This window comes from Hippoglossus hippoglossus, chromosome 21, assembly GCF_009819705.1.
Source record: "Hippoglossus hippoglossus isolate fHipHip1 chromosome 21, fHipHip1.pri, whole genome shotgun sequence".
Classification (NCBI taxonomy): Eukaryota; Metazoa; Chordata; class Actinopteri; order Pleuronectiformes; family Pleuronectidae; genus Hippoglossus; species Hippoglossus hippoglossus.
Genome location: NC_047171.1, coordinates 14,526,376 through 14,548,805, shown reverse-complemented (window position 1 = coordinate 14,548,805; position 22,430 = coordinate 14,526,376). Strand labels below are relative to the sequence as shown.

The following is a 22,430-nucleotide window of genomic DNA, read 5'->3' as shown; positions in this document are numbered from 1 at the left end:
TGCTGGTGACATCTGTTTGGGAAAATTCGTTTATTTGATTGATTGTATTACTCTACATAAAATACATGCACTGAGACACTAACCAGGCTGCAGCATGAATTGCTTTGTTTTCTTGCTGTGTGTAGTATCAGCCCACAGCTCTGGGTTACGTCTGACACAGTGTCCATACATGCGATGCCGATGTGCCGGGCCCCGATGTGCCGGGCCCCCCCCCCCCCCCCCCGTTAGATGCCATTAGAGCGGCAGTGGCACACTGTGCTGTGTTCAGTGTCAGACTGAGATCAGCCCTGCTTCCTGTGATGACCGTCCCTGGAGAAAGACTCTTTCCTTCCTCACCCCGTGCCTCATGTCAAGTTGTGAGGTCGCTTTCAGGCAGGGAGGCACGGAAGGGGGGGGGGGGGTCTGGTTCCTGTGACAAGTGTTATGAGGGATGTTTCATATATACATTGCTCGAGCAGAGTAGCTTTTAAAAAAACAGAAAAATCTAACTGTTTCTCGCCCAGAAGGATTTTATAATTGCCGACGTGAAACCAAATCAACCATCTAGCAGATTGGTGCCCCATGGTCATACATTGATTGGTTTATTTACAAAGCTCTTTATTTACCAACATGTCTTGTTTTCTGCCCAGTCTTTGCGAATGAGGAAGCTGGCCCAGCAGATAGCCAGCTGCAAGCAGTGCATCGAGAGGTCTTCCTCCCTCATCACTCAAGCCGATCAAACCCTGAAGGAGACGGACCACACTCGCTTCCTGCAGACGGCCAAAAGTACCTGCGAGAGGTGAGAGAACGGTAAAGAGGCAATGCCATCAATAGAGGATGTACGGGATTAAAACACCTGTCTTGTATGTACCTCTTTATTGCAGAGTATCGATGGCAACGGCCTCCTCTCAAATCCTGTTACCAGAAATCAATCTGAATGACACGTTTGATAGTTTTGCTCTGGACTTCACGAGGGAGAAGAAAATGCTGGAAAGCTTGGATTACCTCACAGGTGAGTGGAAGTGGTTGGTTTGTGGTGAGCACAGATATTTGTATTGATTATTTTACGGTTTGGCAGGAAATCTATGTTCACCTGAATATTTTAGAGGATTTTCTGTGTTCATTTATCAAAACAGTGCAATTACAATTATCCCCAACTTATCCTTCAATTATGGATTCATGCAATTAAAAAGTTCTGGCGTGGATAGAAGCAGGGAGTTTATATTTCAGCTTTAATTGTGCCTTTTAGCGAGTGACAAAAAAAACAACAGAATCTAAAAATGCCAGACAGCATTTAAGATTTATTTTTTTCTCGCTGAATGAAACAGGTTTGATTGTTTTAAGTTCGCCGCCCGTTGTGCAGCGTGAATTTAACTCTGCATGGGGGCTGTGGCTATAACAGCTAGAGGAACTGCCTAATTACACTTGTCAAGCTAAAAACACAAATGGAATGCTGCCGTTTACCACCACAGGTCTCTGAGATTTTCCTGTTTGTTACCTTTATGCTGCTGTGTGCAGAATAGCATCCACGCAGCTCCCATTAATAATTTAGAAGCAACATTTTGCCTTTTGTTTTTCCGACCGCAGCTCCAGACCCGCCAGCAATCCGCGAGGAGCTGTGCACAGCTTCGTACGACACGATCACAGTTCACTGGACATCAGACGATGAGTTCGTTGTCGTGTCGTATGAACTTCAGTACGCCATCTTCACCAGCCAATCGAATGTCGTCAGTAAGTCTCTATAAGCGGCGCTCTGGTGGGAGCAGGGTATAATGTTTGAGTTGGAAAACAGGAAGGATGATGGAGGGATTTGAAAAAGGATTTCACTCAATGACTTTAAATTGTTTGGGGGCTATGTTACAGGATCCAAACGTAATATTGTTTTGCAACAGCAGGAGAGGAGAGCTCTGTCCTGGCTCTAATGGGTAATTAGATGATATAGAAATATACTGCAACATTTACAGTGACTATACGGGGAAAATAAGAATCCCAGTCAGCCTAGATTTACTTCCAGATGTATTTCATATGCTCTATATTATCCCTGGGTGGAATTGAGCAGCAGGCTGTTTGAATTGATTCCTCTAACAAGGTCACAGCATGCTTTATCAAACAATTTATTCTCATCCGCCTCAGCGCTCAAGCACACTTGGATGAGCGGTAATGCGACTGTATTTGATGATTCAAAATGGCAGCTACAGATCGAGGGCGCTGAATGCTGTTGTAGTGCAGCTGCACTTCTTAATTTCAAACCCTGAAAGAGGCACTAATTCAAGAGTTTGTGTGATTTGTTCTTTGTCAGTGAGTCACGCTCTCTCTCTCTCTCTCTATCTGTGTGTGTGTGTGTGTGTGTGTGTGTGTGTGTGTGTGTGTGTGTGTGTGTGTGTGTGTGTGCGTGCTGCAGGTTTATGCAACTCTGCTGATAGCTGGATGATCGTACCAAACATCAAACAGAATCACTACACTGTGCACGGACTCCAGTGTGGCACCAAGTACATCTTCATAGTGAAGGCCATAAACCAGGCCGGAAGCCGCAGCAGTGAACCAGGGAAGCTCAAGACAAACAGTGCGTCAGGTTCAGTAACCATCCAGAAGTGTCACTGAGAATTCTATAATGCGTCGGTGTTTTAAAAACCTAATTTTCTTCTCAAGGTCAGCCCTTCAAGTTGGACGCAAAGTCCGCTCACCGGAAGCTGAGGGTGTCCCACGACAACCTGACAGTGGAGAGGGACGAGACATTGTCCAAGAAGAGCCACAGTCAGGACCGCTTCTCCAGCCACAGCAGCTACGGAGTCACAGGAAACGTCTACATCGACAGCGGCCGCCACTACTGGGAGGCTCTGATAGGAGGAAGCACATGGTAAAAACATTAACTTGTTTTCGACCATGCTCGCAGTGTGTAGCTGTTGATGTCTGATGGTTTGTTGGTTTAATTACCGGCTAAAGTATCTCAGCAACTTGTTTTTTTCAGTTTGGTGATCCCCTAAAATGTCCTCAAGCACCATCATCAGATTAAGAAAAAAGCACCACTGTCCCCAAGTACACGGAGCTGCTACCAGGGCTTTAGACCTTTAGTTGTATTTATTTCATCATGAGTAATGGTTCGGATTTAAAGGAGACATGTGATACCTTTTTCAGTTTTTCTTTCTTCTAGTGAGTTATATCGATTTTATGTGTATATAAAAAGTCTGAGAAGTTAAAGAACACTGCAACTGAAACTCCTCAGTAGTGGCCTGGCCGATAATTCTGCATCACTGTGATGTAACACGACATCGTTACAATGCCCTGTATTTGCTAATCGGACACATCCCCTTACAAATCCAGATAAAGTGAGAGTGGAGGCAAACATTTCCTACACACACAGGAAGTGTCTGACCAATCACGACAAAGTGGGCCTGCTAGCCATTCAGAGCAGAGTGGGCTCTATGTGTGTGTGTGTGTGTGTGTGGGGGGGGGGGCTTAAAGAGACAAGAGGCTTAAAGAGACAAGAGGCTTAAAAGAGGAGCTGACAGTTATGGACATCGGAGCTTGTAAACATTTTCAAGTAACAACCTAAATTCAAATTATGAACCTAAATAGGGGCATCATTTTTTCTCCTTTAAGATGCCGGAAACGTACCAGTATTTACCAACATCTTCTACCTTTCACTTGTTACACAGGTTTGCAATGGGCATTGCTTACAAGTCGGCACCAAAACAGGAGTGGATTGGCAAAAACTCCGCGTCCTGGGTGCTGTCTCGCTGCAACAACTCGTGGGTGGTGCGTCACAACTGCAAGGAGATGCCGATCGAGCCTTCGCCCCACCTGCGGCGTGTCGGAATACTGTTGGACTACGACTCTGGATCCCTGTCTTTCCACGATGCCATCAGCTCCCAGCACTTGTATACGTTCGACATCGCCTTTGCTCAGCCGGTTTGCCCCGTGTTCAATGTGTGGAACAAGTGTTTGACAATCCTCACGGGTCTGCCCATCCCAGATCACCTAGAGGGGGCGGATTTCAACAACTGACGAAAAAACCTGTCCTGCTGCTGGATTTTCTTTGTGTGCCCCCCAACAAAAGAAAGCACCAGACTACCTGCACCTCTTTGACTGTGATGACCACATTCCTCATGTTGGCAAAAACAAGAACAGCTGCCGAACACGATGCATTTACTGCCCCCGGTGTACATTCCAAATCAAGCCTATGTTGAAATTAATTGGACTTATTTAAGAAATGTTTTACAGGCATCTGTAATTGTATTTCTTTGCTTTGCACATTCATGTACGTTACTCAGCTGGATGGTTTCAAGGGTTTGCTTACAGTTTTTACTCTGTGGAGATTTTGCTTTTATTTCAAAGATCACATTTCATGTTTTCCATTCCTGTGTTTTTTATGGGCAGTGATAAATCTTTAAACACAAGTGACAGGTTGTGTTATAAGGTAAATGTCAGGTTCTTGAAATCTTGTTTAATTCATAGCACCTTGAGGAGACAAAGTTGTCTCTCTAAAAAATGTCTTTCTATGCCACTTGTATAACACAAATGTTTGCTTGACATTGTTTTGTAAGGAAAATGCACTTGGATTGATCAGATAAGAGTAGTTCACAGTTTAACGTAGACATTTTAATTTGAAATGTGTCGGCTCATTCATATGCAAATGCTCTAATACAGGTCAGCATTAAGAGATCATACTTTTTTTTTTTACTGTAGAAATTTCAGAAGAACACAGCATCACAGTTTCCACATTTTATTTCTGTCCGATAAGATACAATAAAAGTGACTTTATTTGATGACCCGTGTGATTCGTCCTCCTCGTTTTAAGACACTAAAACTGTGCCTCAGTATGACGATAATTGAATACACTGTTCACTTGTTTACACTCATTTATACCTGATCTCTCATTAAAGCTCGAACAAGCTCTCACAATGCTGCAGTGAAAAGAAAGCGCCCGCACCGCCGCAGAGAGACGTGTCAGTCTTGTTTTACAGCGCTCACACTGACCCACACTCTGAGCCAAAATACAGTGTCTGACAAGATTTGCTTTGACGTCTCTTTTTGTACTGGAGTAACGTGGCTTGAATTCGGCAGCGACTCTTTTCAACTCCGGTTGATGAGCAGAAATGAAAGAAAAAGAAAAAAAAAACTGAACTCAGTGTGACCTCCACATAAGACACCCCGCGGACAGAGCTGGAACATGTGAACACGACCACCTCCGTGTAACGCCACCAGGATTGTGTTAGATCCTGAGATGTGTGCATTTTTGAAGTAGTACTGAAAGACATTTCTGTAAATAGAATTAATCCCCAAGCATAGTTCTGGGTTTGACTATAAAATAATTACATGAAAGTATTGAAGTTAAGATGATTTAATTATTTTGACAGTGTAATAATTAAAATAATATACAGTAAGTGCATCATTCAAAATATGATTCACTGCAAAAACAGTTTTAAATTGGGTTTTTTTGTATTATTATTTATCCTATTCATAGCATATTGTAGAAAAAAATCTTATGTTTTTGTATTGTGGCAAAAACACATCCAAACAAAGGCCTTTATTTTCTTCTTCGCTGCTTTAACCTCTATATGCCTAAACAAAGACAGACAACGTTGAGTTGGCAGAGACTACACTTAAGTTTGTTGGAGGAAAATAAAAACTGTGACTTTAACGCTCACAGTGAATCTGATGAAATGCTAGAGTTTAGTGAATATATCAGTTTACAGTAGCCTACTTAAAATGCACCCCAGGGCTCCACCTACTGGACTTGAGTTTTTTGTGACATTTTGAAGCCAGAGTCTGTCCCACCCAGAAATCCCATTGATCAAATCTAATGGTCATGTGATATGAGCAGTATAGAGATACTAGGCTACAGCTTTCATCCAGTGATATGTGAAGAGAATTGATGATACATTAATTATACATTTTATTACAAAGTGACTGATTTTTATTATGTTATAACCGACATGCATATAAAAAACATCTGTCCAAATACAACATAAAAAATAGAGTGAAAAGAAAACTAAAGGAAAAAAAATTAACAAACATATTAAATACAGCACAGGACTTTAAAATGCAAAGACAACATGTAACAAATGTAATTAAAATATATATGAATGTGATTTAACTCAAACAAGATGTTTTATTCTAGCATCAGGGTAATAACACTGCATGTTACATAACATTTGAAATTTGACATTTGATTATTGCAGGTACTACTAGTATAGATATTTTTTATATAAATGTGACATCCTTGTTCTATATTTGAGTAATGCAATTTTACCTTTTACTGCCTTTTACTTCAACTCCACCACACTTCAGAGGCAAATATTGTACATCTTATAGTTCACTGACCTGACAGCTGTAGTTCATTTTCAGATTTAGATTTTATATCAAACAATATAATAAGTTTACAAAATAATATTTAAGTAAGTCAGAGGCTCCCGAAAACTTTTTTGACTTGGAGCCAATGTTGTAGCCCCTCGTCGTTTGTTGTTTGCAACTGCAACAAAGAGAACATTTTCAATCTAAACTTGTAAATTGGCTCTAATTTGAATGGCTGTCAGATGTAACACTCAACAAAAAATTTTCAAAAGATAAAAATGCAAAGATTAGAAAGAATAGTCTAGGCATTCGATCTTTGGTTTATTTTTTTCTTCCCTCTCTTATGAATCATTTCACAACTCTCCAGATTTGACCTCTTGGGGATGTCCGCTACTTGGTTGGAAACCACTGAGCTAAACAATAATATAATATAATATAATATAATATAATATAATATAATATAATATGATATAATATAATATAATATAATATAATATAATATAAAATAATATAAAATAATATAATATGATATAATATAATATAATATAACATGACATAACATAATATAATATAATATAATATAATATAATATAATATAATATAATATAATATAATATAATATGATATGATATAATATAATATGTTTTAATATAATATAATATAATTTAAATGTATTTTTTAGTAAATAAACTCATAATAACACGTGAACTCCGGTTCAGCCTCCTCTCGAAGCCCCGCCCACGCTCCCGGGACAGGAAGTACCTGTGCGTGGCTGCTGACGTTGCCGCTGTCCGACGCGACGATGGCGTCCACGGATCAGTCGCTGCTGGACCTGACGGAGAAGGAAACCCGGGAGAAGCTGTCCCTGTGGGACCGCCGCGCCGACGCCACGGCCCCTCTCACGGAGAAACAGATGGACTCCATGCTGGAGATCCGATCCGCAGCTGAGACGCTCGCTGTCCCCTCCGAGGTGAGACGTGACCCAGCTAGCTAGCTAACAGTGTTGCTAACCTTACTTTCCAAACGCGAGGGAGGTGAAGCTAACTAAGAAGCAGCCTCTGTACGAACTTTGTTCAAACCGGTGCCATGTTGACAAGATATTAAATATATGACGGAATAATAAGCTGTTGGCGAGCCAGTAAGCTTGTATTTACACTCGCGCCCCGCCACGTCAAGCTAAACCAGCTAGCATCTCCTCCAGGCTGCTGGATGATCTCTTGTTTTGTTTTGTGCAGCTTCCCATTGAGGACCTGTGCAGCCTGTCGTCCCGGTCCCTGCAGTCCCCGTTCACAGCCACTGTCCCCGCCTCAACGGAGGACGTCCTGCTCAAAGGTTTCCAGATGCTGGACATGGAGAGCGACAGGATACAAACTGCCCAGCAGGTGACTTGTGTTTGTCAGAAGTCGAACAGGGCTGAAGCTACTGGTGAGGCTCGCTGCACCATCACGAGATGTGTGGGGTTTCACATAATGTCTGTTTGTGTTTCAGTTTTTCGCCTGGTTCGCCAAGCTACAGACGAACATGGACCAGGATGACCACGCGAAATACAGGTGCTTACATTTTTAAATGCTTCACCCAAGATGGTGTTGTCATGTTTCTAATTGAGTGCTGTGTCCTGAAACAAACTACTTCAAAGCAGAGACACTTGAACTTCTACTCACTTATGGAGAGTAAAAACTCACATCCGCTCCACAAATCATTCATCTACTCGCCTGGTATCAGACCTCGTGTCAACATCTGTCCTGATTGATCTGATCACAAGTGGTCAGCTCCACGTTCAGGTCTGAACGCACCCAAATGCCTGAATGCATCTCAAGATCTGATCCATCAGACCCCATTCAGAGGTGGTCTGGGACACACGTGGCCACAGTACTTTAGCTCTGTGAACGCAAGTGCATCCGGGGCCGTATAAGAAGGACCGCCAGCTCAGCTGACGTCCTCTGACCTGCTACAGTTTCACAATGAATCAAACATATTATTATGCCTCTCACTGCCCATGCATTGATTTGTTTGATACTTTTCTTCATAACAGACCTGCGCATTGATTAATTCAATCCCTCCTGATCATGCTCACTCTCTTTCTCTCCTACTTCTGCCGACACACACAGACACACACACACGCAAACTCTGTCATCAGATACATCTTTTTTCTGACTGGGTTAAAACAACATAATTTATTCTTTGCACAACACAAATGACGGATGGGATTGTTTGCATATAGAACCAGGAAGTGACATCACAGGAGACGCATTCAGGGCACATTTGAATGCCTGGTGTAAAACAGACAAACTTGGAGCGGACAACTTCTGATTGGATCTTTCTGGACGGATGTTAACTATCAGATCATTATCAAGCTAACTGAACCTGACCTACAGACACAAACATGCACAGACAAACACATACAATAACTGATCATATGACTGAGACAGAAATGTTTGAAGTTTGTGTTTTTGATGTTGACACTGTTGTCGCACATTGTAGCCCATCCTGCTGTTTTCCACAGAGTACGATCTAAAAAACAAACAGTATGAGGTATAAATCTGTTACTGCCCTGCTGTGTAACCGTCCCTCCTGAACACCATGCCCAGTATTGACTTCACAGCAGCTGGTAGAATACATCTGCGTTGACACCCTTGTTTTTATTGCACATTGAGAAGTGCTTTCAAGCTTATCTTGAAAATTGTCATAGTAGGGAACACGGCATAAACTTTTCTGCTCAAGGTAAAAAAAAGTTATAACACTGCTGTGCAAAACATAACAGATGACGCTTTTCCCTTCAGGAGAACCAGAGATGATCTGTACTGCTACCAGGAACAATGTGATGCTATTCTGACAGATGTCAGTGCCGCTCTGGAGCACTTGGACTCCCTTCAGAAACAATACCTCTTTGTGTCCAACAAGACGGGAACCCTGCACGAAGCCTGTGAACAACTCCTAAAAGAACAGGTAGGAAGAACACTGTCCTTTCTGTGTTTAAATCCTGCTTTATTTAAACGATAAGTCTCTGGGCGAGACATGATCGATGGGAAATGTTTACCAGTGTCAACAGCATGGCTGATTTTGTTTTCACCCAGTGATTTGTTCTTGTGCGTACCAACAGTAGCACGTACAACATAGGTATTTGGACATTGACACAAATTAAAATGTGTATAGTGCCTCTTCTCCCGTGTCGCCTGGGTTTGGCTCCAGTCCCCCCCATCCCCCCTAAGACACTCAAAGAACAAGTGGTGCGTAGACATATAGGACGGTTGGATGGATGGATATAAAATTACAGCCATTTTTATGCCTAGTCCCTCAGTTTTCAGAAGCTCAAAAGTCTTTTGGACAATTTACATCATTCAGTCATTTTCATGACTAGGTGGACTCATAAATGATCATTATATCTGTGAGCATGAGCCTGCAAAACAATGAGAAGTTGGCCCTAACCGATTGGAGAAGAGTTAGAGCCATCAGTACGTGGGCGCATACGCCTTAAACAGCAGATTCCACTCCTGGCGGGATCATTTTACTGCGTGTCGTTCTCTTATTCTTTCACCCAGTTCCCTGGCACACTTTCACTGTTACTTTCTAATAAATACAAAAAGGCAACAAATAGATAGAAAAACAATGAAAACTGCAGAGTCAATAACATATTAAATACGCCCCAGAAAGAGCAGACTGCAGAATGCTGGGTAGCAATTTTATTTTCAGAAGAGCTTTTATCCGTGTCATGATGTTCTGAGCTCGATAGTTTATTGTGTTTCCAGTCATTTTTAAGTAAGCATCGCTCCATGTAGTGATTTTTTTTTTTTCTCCCTTTCATCCAACTACTCAGTACAGCACTTCCATTATCATGGTTTTTGTTCTCTTATTTTCTCATACAGGCTAAATGAGAGGTGCATGTTATCTGTAAATGGTTGTTTCACGTTAATTCCTGAGTCGAAAAAGCCACCTGCAAAAAAGTAGTGCTTAATTTGAGATGACATTGGATAAAATCAATCTGCTTATGGAGTAATCTTTATTCATTCCTGTAAAACATTAAAAGTACAGCAGCCATTAGATTAGTTATAAGTGAGGACATTCATCATCCAGTTTGTTAGTACAGAGTCGCATTTGTTCGACTGTGACGATGCCTTTTCATTCCCGGGAATAGCAACTCTCAGGTTTAACATTGTTTAACCAGGTTTATTTATCATCCAAATCATGTTGTGATTTATTGTCAGACTATTTTATATTTATTGTTTTTCCTTTAATATCAACCCACTATGACTTTAGGTTATTGAATACTTTCAATACATATAATGTCATTTATGAAACAGCCAATCTGCTTATTATTATTTTCTGTTCTGATCCGGCCAATTACATACTGTTGTTGATCTGAACATTGTGGTTTACGTAGCACCCTCTAACTAATCCACTATTTTGCTGGTGGCTGTTTCTTGACTGATTATTGGCATAAAATAATAAGTGTGGCAGGACTCAAAACCCCACACAAATAATGTATCTTTTCATGTTTGTTCACCCATTTCGAAACATAATTAGTCATTTTTAATACTTGGCGTTTCCTCCCTTGAAATGCTTTGCTAAACGCTTCCTGCAGCTGCCTTTGTTTGCTGCCTGCTTGTGGGTCTTTCTGCCGTACGTATTGTTTACAGCAAGTGACAAGCTTCCTCGGTTGGCTTGAGCTCGGGTGAATGACTTGGTCATTGAAGAAAACCCAATTTATTTTCTCTCTCCTTGAGAAGCTCTTGGGTTGTTTTGTTTTGGGTCATTATCCATCTGTTCTGTAAAGCACCATCCTATTAGTTTTGCTGCATTTGGCTGAATATGTCCAGGTAGTATATCCCTTTACATCAGAATTCATCCCAGTGGTCACATCATCAACGAACCAGTGACCCAACTCCATTAGAAGCCGTGCATGCTGAGGCCATAAAACTGCCTGCACCATGTTTGTCAGATGGTGTGGTATGATTTAGATATTGAGCCGTTCCTTTCCTTCTCCATATTCTCTTCCTATCATTCTGGTACAAGTTCATCTTGTTTCCATCTGTTGTAAAGAATCGAGTTCCAGACCATGGCAGGCTCAGGGCTTTGTTCTGGATAAGTCTACTCTGGACTTTTTGTTTTCGAGTGTTATGGTGTTTTGCACCTTGTGGTAAACGCTCTTCATTTACTTTCATGAAGGCCTCTCCTGATTGTACACTTGCAGACAATGGCTACCTCCTTGAGACCGGCTCGTTCATGTGAAAAAGTTTTGTTTACCAAGGGGAGAGTCCCTGCCACCATCCACTTCAGTTGTATTCAGTGGTCTTCCAGGCGGTTTGGTGTTGCTGAGCCTGCCAGTGCCTTCCCTCTGTTTAGAACTGAACCAAATAGTTGATTTGGCCACTCGTAAAGTTTCTGCCATCTGTCTGAGAGGTTTGTTTTGGTTCCGCACTCTAATGATGGCCTCCTTCACCCTGCACCAGCAACTCTTTGGACCGGATATTGAGAGATCTCTTGGAACAGCTACCAAATGCAAATTTCACACTTGGAATCAAGTCCAGGCTTTTTTTTTGTCTGATTAGTTTGTCATGAAATAATGAGGGAACACCATGCCTGGCCATGAAACTGATTGACTGATGTCAATTGTCTTATTGCGTTAGAGCTTCTGAAGCCGAAGACTAATAGGAGAAATAACAAAACAGTTTTAAATGGCTGTAATTCCTACATCTTTGATGTGATGTTTTATTAAACTCCTTGAAATATTGTTGAAAGTACAGACTTCAATGATATCTTGATGGCTTTGTTTCAAATCCATTGAGTCGCTGTCCAAATATTTGTTTAGAGAGCTGCCAAGGTTCTCAAACACCTCTGTGCTAGTTCCTGCTACTCTCTGTTTCTGCAGGAACACATTTTATGATGGCGCACACACACACACTCACACACCCAAGGCTCATGTTACAAGCCATGTTGTCGCTGCCGGTAAACATTTTGAGTGAATGATAGAAAAAGTAAATTTCTGTTTGATTTATAGCATAAGGCTACAGCATAATAACTGTGACACAAGTTCAAGTGGCCTGAGAACTTTCCGATCACATTGGTTTGTAGAAACTGTGTCAACTTTGGTTTGTGGTTCTTTCTTTGCAGTCGGGGCTTGTTGACCTGGCAGAGAGCATACAGCAGAAACTGTCATATTTTAATGAGTTGGAGAACATCAACACGGTAGGCTGTATTCCTTTTTGTGTGTACAACTTTAAACATTTGTAAACTGATGTATGCGTCAATGACATCTCAGTTCATTGTTTAATTGTGTATAAGCCCAATTTAATAATGAACCAGCCAGCAGCTATGTTCCAGATTAAAAACATTATTCTCAAGAACTTTGATGTAAGCTACGTTTCTAATCTAAGAGTTTTATAAAAATGTATTTACCGAATAAGACATTTAATGCATTTTTCCACCCCACCTGAAAGCTGTGAAATATAGAAAAAAGATTGTGTAATTCAGCCTGGTCTAAAATTACAAACAACACATCATTGCAGTGGTGACTATGCAAACGAAAAAGAAAAAAAATATTTTTTGGATCATAATTCAAGAGCTTGAAGATTATAATTGTTTTTGTTAAGACTTCCAACCTAACATTTTCTTTGTCGTTGCAGAAACTGAACTCGCCAACCTTGTCTGTAAATAGTGAAGGCTTCATACCAATGCTGTCGAAATTGGATGACTGCATTGAATATGTTTCTTCACATGTAAGCAGCTTCCACTCTTGTTTGTGTTTGTGTTGATCCCATTTTACTGCCAGCGTTGTAAAAATGATATACTAGATCATGTTTTTTTGTTTTCAAGAACAAAATGTGTATGTATACCTCCTGTGAAATAATTGCACATTAACACCCAGTCTTCACTAATGCAGACATTTTGCAAAATCATATTTATATGTGCTTTGTGTTTGAGCCTCCTGTCCAAAACGTAGATTTTTACAAATGCTTTCCAGAGTACATATTTTCAAAGTTCCTGTTTCTGTGTATCTGTGTGTACGTGTAAAATGGAGCGTTTGGGAAACAATGAAATCACAGTCAATCTATTTTTTTCCAATGTGAAATTTTGACCAAGACTAAACGAACTATATTGTTGAAGTATGTTATTACTGCAGAAATGTGCTTATAATATAATCCATGCATTATCTGACCACACTTAAAACTGTCTAATGCTTATCTTTTTTGGATTGCAGCCCAACTTCAAGGACTACCCGGTTTATTTGGCCAAGTTTAAACACTGTCTTTCTAAAGCTATGCACTTCATGAAGATCCACATTGTCAACACGTTGCAGCATCTTACAAGCCAGTTAACGAAAAGGGTGAGAAAACCTCACATTTCCTCCTCCTACACAGTCCACAGCTCTGTATGGAAGCACAGATACTGTATGTGCAGATACAGTCAATACTTGACCCTTTTCTTTTTTCTGCCCCTCAGGATCCAATGGGTTTGACTAACGCAGACAACGCCTTTACACTTTATTATGTTAAGTTTAGAGCAGCTTCACCAAAAGTTAGGGTGAGTATTTTTTAATGCAGCACATCGTTTTGCATGAACCCTTTTCTGTATTCAAATGAGATTTTCTTTGACATTTATTTTCTCTCTCAGTCACTGATTGAACAGGTTGAACAGCGAGCAGAGAAGATTCCAGAGTGAGTATTGGCATTTCTCCGGCGCTGATGCTCCAGTTATATATTTTCTTTCTTCAGCTTTTGTTGGAAATCAACTCATGCCTCCTTGTATTGATGCGAGCAGATACCATCAGCTCCTCGATGAAATCCACCAGTGCTACCTTGACCAGCGAGAGCAGCTGCTCAGTCCCAGCATCACATCCACCATTACTGACCTGACGAACCAGAACAGCAAAGACCACTGTGCTCTGGTAAGGCATGAGTGGTTCAAAGCGTGAACTGCCCTTTAGATATTGTAAAAATGACACTTTTAGCTTGCAAAGAATGCCCAGTATGGACCCTCTGGGAAATTTACTGGAGTGTTTTGTACGGACACAAAGCTGTGCACTTGATAAATGAGCACAAGCTAAGATTCTGTACAGCAGGCATCTAGGACTTACTGCTGTGCAGGGACTCTGTGTTGTTGTTGCACACTCTGTTATATCTCATCCATAAAGCTGTAATTTATTATCCTGGTGTTCCTCCTGTGTTGCAAAGATTTAACAGACCTAACTAATGGCGAACTATATTTATTCAAATGAATACTTCAGACGAAACGGATCATATTCCGGCACCTGGGCGGCCAGTGTCCGACACGGTTGTGGCATTTAAAACACTTGACTAATTGGCTTGATGGGATGCTATAATTAAAGGTCAGAATTTCCTGCAATGAAACATTATAACAGCCACACTACATGTCTGCCTTTTTCTTTTTTTTTAAATGAAACTTGAAAGGTTATGCGTCTTGTTAATGATTGCTGTAATACAGTTAGCGCCCGCAGTATTTTTATGTGGGAGGATGCATGTGCTTGTTTGAAGTGGAGCCGTAACAAAGTATTTGGCGGCAGTGCAGCGCTCGATCGTGATGCGTGTTTTGTGTTTGAGCAGGTTCGCAGTGGCTGTGCCTTTATGGTTCACGTGTGCCAGGATGAGCACCAACTTTACAACGAGTTCTTCTCCAAGCCCACACCTCAACTGGAGTGAGTAACACCCGCCTCACTAGTAACATGAGCGCACACACACACACACACAGAGCCATTGTCTCGTTTGTGTTTGAATGTGTTCAGTGTTTGAAATACTTATTTTTTTCCTATCTCTGTTGAGCGGCCTTGGGTACCTTGATAGGCACTGTATAAATTCAAATTCTTATTGTTATTATTTAAACAGTATGGCTACAATTTGTATTATTATTATTAAAGAGCAAAAACCTTTTGCGTATGTTTATTCCTAACATAAAGGAAACTGTTCAGAAATTGTAGTTTTAGTCTTCTCGCACCAAAGCAATCAATGTGTTTTTTGTTTCTTTCTTTAATGTCTTCACAGCGAGCTGCTAGAGAAGTTATGTTTGTCCCTGTATGATGTCCTGCGGCCTCTAATCATCCACATTATCCACCTGGAAACCCTGTCCGAGCTCTGCAGCATTCTCAACAATGAGATGCTGGAAGACCATGTTCACAATAATGGTAGGTTACAGCTTTTGTTCTCCTGAAAGCTTCTTGTGTGACGCATGGCGTGTTTACGATTGAGTCGCCCGGATGCAGCTGTGCCAGGATTTGTTTGGGGGGGAAAACCTTTCAGTTTTTGCACTTTGTGCCACAAAATTATCTTTCCAGTGAAATCTTTTGGTTTTTTTTGTCTTGAATTAACTTCTTTTTTTACACAATCAATGAGATAAAAATAAATGAAAAATGGGATTACTCATTTTGTCTATTTGCCAGCACAAAACCAGAAAACATGACCTCACTAAATACGAGACAATGTGGATCAGCTCACTCATAAATGACTTTAGTTGTAGCTTGTTTTATTATACTCAAAAGAAGCAAATGAACATGATGGGTTTCTATGTTGTAGTACTACTCATTTTGCTGGTCTGATTTCCCACCACATCCAGCATCACTCAACACTACATCACACGTACACACGTTTCTGCTTCGGCCCTGCAGCACTTGTGTTTGTTGGATCTATTCACAACAAAGTGTTGAACTATATAAGCTTGAACTGGAGGTTGATCTGTAAATTGACCCGTGTTTGCCTCCGTGCAGCTGTTCAGTTGGGGGCTTTTGATGGGTTGGTGAAGCAGATGCTGGAGGATGTCCAAGAGCGGCTGGTCTACAGGACCCACATTTACATCCAGACTGATATCACAGGCTACAACCCAGCTCCAGGGGATCTGGCCTATCCTGAGAAACTGGAGATGATGGAGGTTGGTCTTGTATCCTCAGAGGGATATTTTCTCTTTCTTTATCTGCACAAAGGAAAATACACTACAGCTAAAACTCGACTCAGGCAGTCTTACATAAAATGTCTCTATCTTTTGTTCATGTATTTGTGTTTGCATCCATTAATTTATTTTTGATCAACTGTTAAGTTTATAGTATGTCAAGAAATAGTCGTTTTTTAATGTGAACTTTTTTTGTGTATTAAATCTGACAGATACAATTCAACCTGTCAAAACAAACCTGTTAAACCTGTCCACTTGCTATTAACGCAAAGGAAAGAAGTGACTTTCCAACAAACAATCTGATTAGTCTCAATAATGATTTAACCTGTCGGCCTCTTATTGAAGCAAAAATAGAAAAAACATGCCTCTGAATCTTATTTCATTTGACCTTTTGCCTTTTCTCTCTTGTACTAAACAGAGAATTGCTCAGAGCTTGAAGGAAGAGCAGATGAAGCATGTGACGCAGGAGTCCATGTTTTCTGATGTACAGCTTGAGAATCCCGATGGTAGAAGAAACAGTAATGCTGGTCAGTGTTTCCACATTGTGACCCTGACGCTTCTGCAGCTCTTGGGTTATTGTTATTTTCCTGACGGCTTTTCCTCCTTTTCGAACACAGGGAATGTAGAAGCATCGCGCCTGCAGCCGTCCATTTCCCCTGCTGATCTGCACGGCATGTGGTACCCCACTGTCAGACGGACATTGGTTTGCCTGTCCAAGCTTTACAGATGTATAGACGTGAGTCTTCAATCTTTATTCATCAGCTCATTTACACTCTCCTCCCATGTGGTGTATATATAGATTTTCCACTTTAGCATTTCTTATTCATGCGTTGCTTTCTGTGACTTGGTCTTTTTCCAGAGAGCAGTCTTCCAGGGTTTATCTCAAGAAGCCTTATCTGCCTGCATCCAGTCACTTCTTAAAGCCTCTGATATCATCCTCAAAAACAAGGTTGGCACGAATGGTTATGAGTAGAGCTTTGTTATTTCTTTTTAGATTGTTATTATCACACTAGCTGGATAAGTAGCTGTTTTTGACATCGTTTATAAGAGCCGTTACCTAAACAATGCCGTTCAGTTTTTTTTTCCAAATTTCTTCAGGCTACAGGATCATTAAGTAAAGTAGCTGGAATGTCATTACAGTTTTTTTTAAACAGCTTTATTGCACCCCATAGAGTGTTCAGCAGACCGTCCTTTATTTAATGGCTGCTGTTATCTTCAAATTTGCTGTCAATATCTGAGCTAACTGGCACGTTTCTACCTCTCACTTCAAATTAAAGCGCCAGCATCGGTCAGAGGATATGTTCCCATCCCATGTCGATGATGTCTATTTCTAGCAGAGCAATAAACGTTTTGTTTTTTTCACAGTGGCATGTCCCTTTCTAACTATGCTTAATCAGCGGTTATTAATTAAACATATTCTCTTATCGTCTCAGAGCTCGTGCTTTTTTTTTAATGCTCTCTGAAGCTCGGAGAGTCAGCAGATGCCCTTTTGTTTTGGCAGCCTGCGGTGTGGAGTTAACAGTCTGCTATCACTTTCTGTAGACGCAAATAGACGGGCAACTTTTCCTGATCAAGCACCTGCTGATAATGCGTGAACAGATTGCCCCATTTCACACCGATTTTGCCATCAAGGAAATCTCACTGGACCTGAAGAAAACGCGAGGTAAGATAATTAAAGGTGGTGGGAAAATTGGTGTTCAGCTCCATAAAGCCAGTCATTACATTCTCATGCTCATTAAGCAACTTGTGCCTATCACATGCACCAGTGGCAACAATTAATGTGGAAATTACAGTGTAATCCAGCCCCGTAATGTACATTAACCAATGGCTCACAGGGCAGACTCGCTCCTCCTCCTCCTCTCACCCCCCATCTCAGTCAAGGTCATATTAAAGTTGTACCACTAGAGGGCACTCTAATTCTACACCAGCCCAGATGTGTTCTCTCTGCTTTGTGTTAAGATGCCGCCTTCAAAATGATGAACCCTAAGGCTGTTCCCAAATTCTTCCGATTTAACAGTCACAATGCCATCCTCGAATTCCTGTTGGAGGTACTGTTTTTTCCTTTCTGTTTCCTTTCTGCTCTTTTTTTTTTTTCTATTAAACATACTGTGCACTTCATACTCTTTGGATTGCTGAAGCCCTTTTTTCTCTGTGGTCTCCAGGGAACACCAGAGATAAAGGAGCACTACATTGACTCTAAGAAGGATGTGGACCGACACCTGAAGTTCAGCTGTGAGCAGTTCATCCAGCAGCAGACTCAGATCTTCGTGGGGAACCTTGAGGAGTTCCTCACCAAGGTGAATGTTAGAGCGAAGACAGAGTTACCCTCAGGCAGTTATGTCTCATTCTGACCTTCATTTTTTTCACTTTTACCTTCAGAAACCTTAAACCTAAAAAGTCCTTTGCTTATTTGTCAGTGAAGGGCAATGAATTATTTTTTTAAATGTAGGATATCTAATTCTGTTTCATGGTATGTGTATCTGTCATGATTTTTACCCTCCACACTGAAGCCGTTTTCAGATATGAACTGAAAATGTCAGCATAATTGGGTCTGGACCATCTCAGGACTTTGCCTTTCACATGTGAAGAACGCAGCAGGAGATTGTCTGTGTCAGGTGCATCAAAAACAACAGGATAATCTCAGGAGGGTTCAGACGAGGGGGGGGGGGCGTCTGGGTAGAGCATTTAGGAGGCAGCACATGATGTATTAATATGTTTTTTTCCACATTTGTGCCTGTGACATGATAAAAACATCATAAATTGGCCCATTCTCTGCGGACAATATCCTGCTGCATTTCACTGTCACAAACCTCAGAAGCTGTTTCAGAGCAACTGACAGGGACAGTTTTCGTTCTCGCATACAGCCCCTCCGGATAATTTCAGAATATCTCAAGTTTTGCGCATGTGTGTAAGCAGCATGTGTTTTCTGTTCATGTTAGCACAGCTCTATATAATTCAAGACTGAGCTGAATTGTCTTGAGTTGCAGAACAGCCTCTTATTTCTCAGTATTGATTACTAGCACAAATAAAGTCCTTTACATTTTTTGGCTTTTGTTTTGATTGTCTGTTGCACTCAGGTTGCAGCTCTTAAAACTATGGCTATCCAAGGTGGTCCCACATACAGTCTGTCTCAGCAACCTTGGGCACAGCCAGGTAAGATTTGTCTCAGGACACACTTAGCATCACGCTGCAATTCATCAAAACTTGTGAAGTGAATGCTACAGGGCTTTGTTTTTTTTTCTTTCTTTACTCAATAGTGTTTTTTTTTTTTTCTTCCTCTTTTCAGCAAAGATCAACGATATAGTGATGGCTACCTACCGTGTGATGAAGAGCAAGCTGCCAAGCACTTTACAGAGCATGTCCTTGTACTTGGCCAATAGAGACACGGAGTTCATCCTTTTCAAGCCTGTCCGGGTGGGTGGCAGAAGCACTAACCCATGTACTGCACGAGACAATTTCTTTTCATGGCATTGTTTAAACGTAAAGAATCCTTTCAGTTGGCATTTACAAAGTAGATGTACCATGTTCACATACAGTCAATGACATTTTAAATGATTTATTCCTAAATACGATGTTTTATGGCTAAAGGGCTTAGCTTACACGTAAAAAACATTTTTGTTTTTCTTTCCTGGCAGATGTAGAATTTACAGAGCTCTTTTACTGAGGTGTTGATGTAAACAAACCTGTTGCTGCATCACAAATCATCTGTGGCTTACATTTATTCATTAGTGAGTCTTGTTCTCTGTAGGAAAATCCCTGCCAATCAATTCCAGAGAAATATAGATAACAATTCCATGTTTGGCTTCCCCTCTTATTTACATCGGGCTGAGATTGTGGCTTTAGTTCTAAATTTGTCAGTGTGATTGAACTGGAACAGTGAAATCCTGGTCCTGTCTGTGTAGTGTTCATCACGGAGCCAGGTGAAGCTGGATGATGGAGAAAACAAAATTATGCTGTTGACATGGAAACAAGATAGCGAGGGGACGTAGGCCAGAAGGAGATGTAGTAATAATTTCCCTGCAGCGCTCAGTAAATGGATGTTTTTTTTATTTTCCCTTTGCAGAATAACATACAGCAGGTTTTCCAAAGACTGCTCGCCTTGCTTCAGGAGGAATACAGCGGAGAAGACCTGCAAATCATCGCATGTCCATCTATGGAGCAGGTACGGTTCACTGGGATTAGCACAGCCCAAAGGCATGTGACATGGTTTTAGCAATACTGCTTAGACCAACCACAGTGGGGAAACTGATATTTTTTCATGGATCTCTTTCAGATCAACCTGCTGCTGTCTGTAAATAAGTAATGCCCCGGTTTTGGCGTGGCGATGCCGGCGAACAGCCCCTGGATAGCAAAGCGATGCTCCGACTCCAGCCGTGACCAGAGAACTGCAACTGAGCTGCAAGCTGAACCAGGAATGTTGAACTTGACGGCAAAGATAATAAAAAAAACACTCCTGCACAAGGCCAAAGATTCTCAGACGCTCAAGCAGCTCCAGATATGAAGAGGTTCAGGTATTCGCGTTGGAAGTCCATGACACACTGGGAAGCGGAGGGTGTTGTTTTGGGTTTCCGAGCTGGTTGTTTTGCACGACTAAATTTAAGGGTGTTGTTGTGTTAAAGGTTGTTTTCATGTAGGAGGAATCCACTTTGACGAAGGGTGGGAACGTTGACAGCTCAAATCGTTTTGAATAAAAAGCATTTGCACACAATGTGAGGGTGGGGGGCAAAGTGTTCAGACAAGAACACCGGGTGGGCAAAAAGGAAATAAAAGCACTAAAAGGGTTCATCGTCAGGTAGCTACTGGCCAGTACGCAGGCTCCCATTCAGATGCCTTGATTCCGTTGTTGGGTATTGAAAGGATTACAAGAGAAAAATGCTGCAAAATATCTTATTCCTCCCTTTTTAAATTGTAGCCATCTTCATAACACATTCAATAAAACTTAATGATGGCCTGAAGTGCTACAGGATGCTCAGGTCCAACTTTGATCATTGCAAAAAACCCTCAGCCCCCCCCCCGTCAGATGTTTTCTTAAAGATTGTTCTACTTTTCTTCGTGTGAATGTTTTGTTTTGTTATTCTGTTGCAAATATGTAAACAATGAAATCCTATGTTTTATACCTTTCTTTCCTTTTTATAACTAGGTTGGTCAAAACTGCTCTGCTTTTACTTTAGGCAAACGTATAACGGACTGTGGACCGCTGCTGTTTTTGCACTGTATATGATTCATGGGCATCTTTCCTACAGGTCCTCACAGAGCAGCATAGCTAACAGGACACGGTCAATCTAACATTTGCTTTGGCGTGTCCCATGTAAAATGACGTGTACAGTTAAATTATTTATGGACATTCTGATTAAAAAGACAAATAATGACCTTCTCTGTCATTGGATTCAAACTCGGGGAACAATTAGGTGTCACTTCTCGTAAATGATGCTTAAGGGGGTCTTCTTGGCAGACCGTCACTGTTTCATTGGCAGCCGTCGTCCTTCCATCTGCGAGATGAGGCTTTGCCGGGGCTCGACCTTCTGTGGGCTGACGGTGCTTTGATAGGTGGTGAGGGACTGGACGTTCTGGAGCAGGACGGCTGCAGACACCTCTGAAGTCTGACCATTGCCTTGATGCAGCTGTGAAGGAAGCCACTATAAAGTAAATCGGAATCCAAAAATTCCGCCTACTCTTCATCTCTTGTATTTCTGCTGTTTCTCCAAAATAATATTGATCTTTTAACATATACTTACTTTATTCTGCCCCCCGTCATTTAGCTGTTCGATGCGTTTTTCGAGAGCTAAACGTGATCCAGCTGTGCTCTCAGGATTCTATGCAGATGTTGACATTGGGGGCTCGGTGTCGGGCAGAGCGTCTGGTAGGGCGGAGCCTGAACATGATGGTTATTGCCCAGCCTGCTCCGCTGTCTCGTCAAATCTCCTGTGTCACTGCAGTGGAGGTGCCTCCCCACAGAGTCGGGTTCGCCCTAATAAAGAGAAGCGGCTTGTGAACAATAAGCCTCTCGGGGGGGGGTTTATTGTCTCACCCCGACAGGTTTTCATATCTGTCTGCTGCCAATTCCATCAATAATTAAACTCTACTCGAAATGCTTCTACACAGAGCTGGGGACGATAAAATAGAATCTAATTACAAGGTAATAAGCTGATTTAATGTCGGGTTTATTTACAGTGTGAAATAAAAATTACAATCGTACCAAACACAGACATTGCTGTGATAGCAGGTAGCCTGTTTTCTTGTCGAGGAAAAACGTCCGCTTGTGAGAC

General features: G+C 41.4%; 2 protein-coding genes across 8 annotated transcripts in view; both read left to right on the top strand.

Moving 5' to 3' along the window:
• mid1 (midline 1) overlaps positions 1-4,748 on the top strand; it is a 30,073-nt gene extending 25,325 nt beyond the window's left edge. For all 7 annotated transcript variants that reach the window (XM_034574228.1, XM_034574229.1, XM_034574227.1 and 4 more), the window contains 6 exons: positions 630-778; positions 864-991; positions 1,567-1,710; positions 2,381-2,542; positions 2,629-2,836; positions 3,636-4,748. In XM_034574228.1, coding sequence (XP_034430119.1) covers positions 630-778; positions 864-991; positions 1,567-1,710; positions 2,381-2,542; positions 2,629-2,836; positions 3,636-3,984 — 1,140 coding nt within the window. In that variant the 3' untranslated portion in view covers positions 3,985-4,748. The remainder of the gene's footprint in view (positions 1-629; positions 779-863; positions 992-1,566; positions 1,711-2,380; positions 2,543-2,628; positions 2,837-3,635) is intronic.
• Positions 4,749-7,029: 2,281 nt separating this feature from the next.
• Positions 7,030-21,533, top strand: cog3 (component of oligomeric golgi complex 3). The gene is made up of 23 exons (XM_034574224.1): positions 7,030-7,243; positions 7,509-7,655; positions 7,762-7,823; positions 9,054-9,219; positions 12,382-12,456; positions 12,894-12,986; positions 13,469-13,594; positions 13,711-13,791; positions 13,882-13,925; positions 14,029-14,155; positions 14,832-14,923; positions 15,267-15,406; positions 15,986-16,146; positions 16,583-16,691; positions 16,782-16,900; positions 17,024-17,113; positions 17,707-17,827; positions 18,124-18,212; positions 18,327-18,461; positions 19,242-19,317; positions 19,451-19,578; positions 20,228-20,326; positions 20,438-21,533. The coding sequence occupies exons 1-23, from the start codon at positions 7,076-7,078 to the stop codon at positions 20,465-20,467; spliced, it is 2,478 nt and encodes an 825-aa protein (XP_034430115.1). The 5' UTR covers positions 7,030-7,075; the 3' UTR covers positions 20,468-21,533.
• Positions 21,534-22,430: the final 897 nt, after the last annotated feature.

Bases quoted from the DNA above. Each gene is read 5' to 3' on its own strand.
- cog3 (XM_034574224.1), top strand. From the start codon at position 7,076: ATGGCGTCCACGGATCAGTCGCTGCTGGACCTGACGGAGAAGGAAACC. The intron at 13,792-13,881 runs GTGAGTATTTTT...TTTCTCTCTCAG, and splicing joins CAGCTTCACCAAAAGTTAGG to TCACTGATTGAACAGGTTGA. The intron at 16,901-17,023 runs GTGAGTCTTCAA...GTCTTTTTCCAG, and splicing joins AGCTTTACAGATGTATAGAC to AGAGCAGTCTTCCAGGGTTT.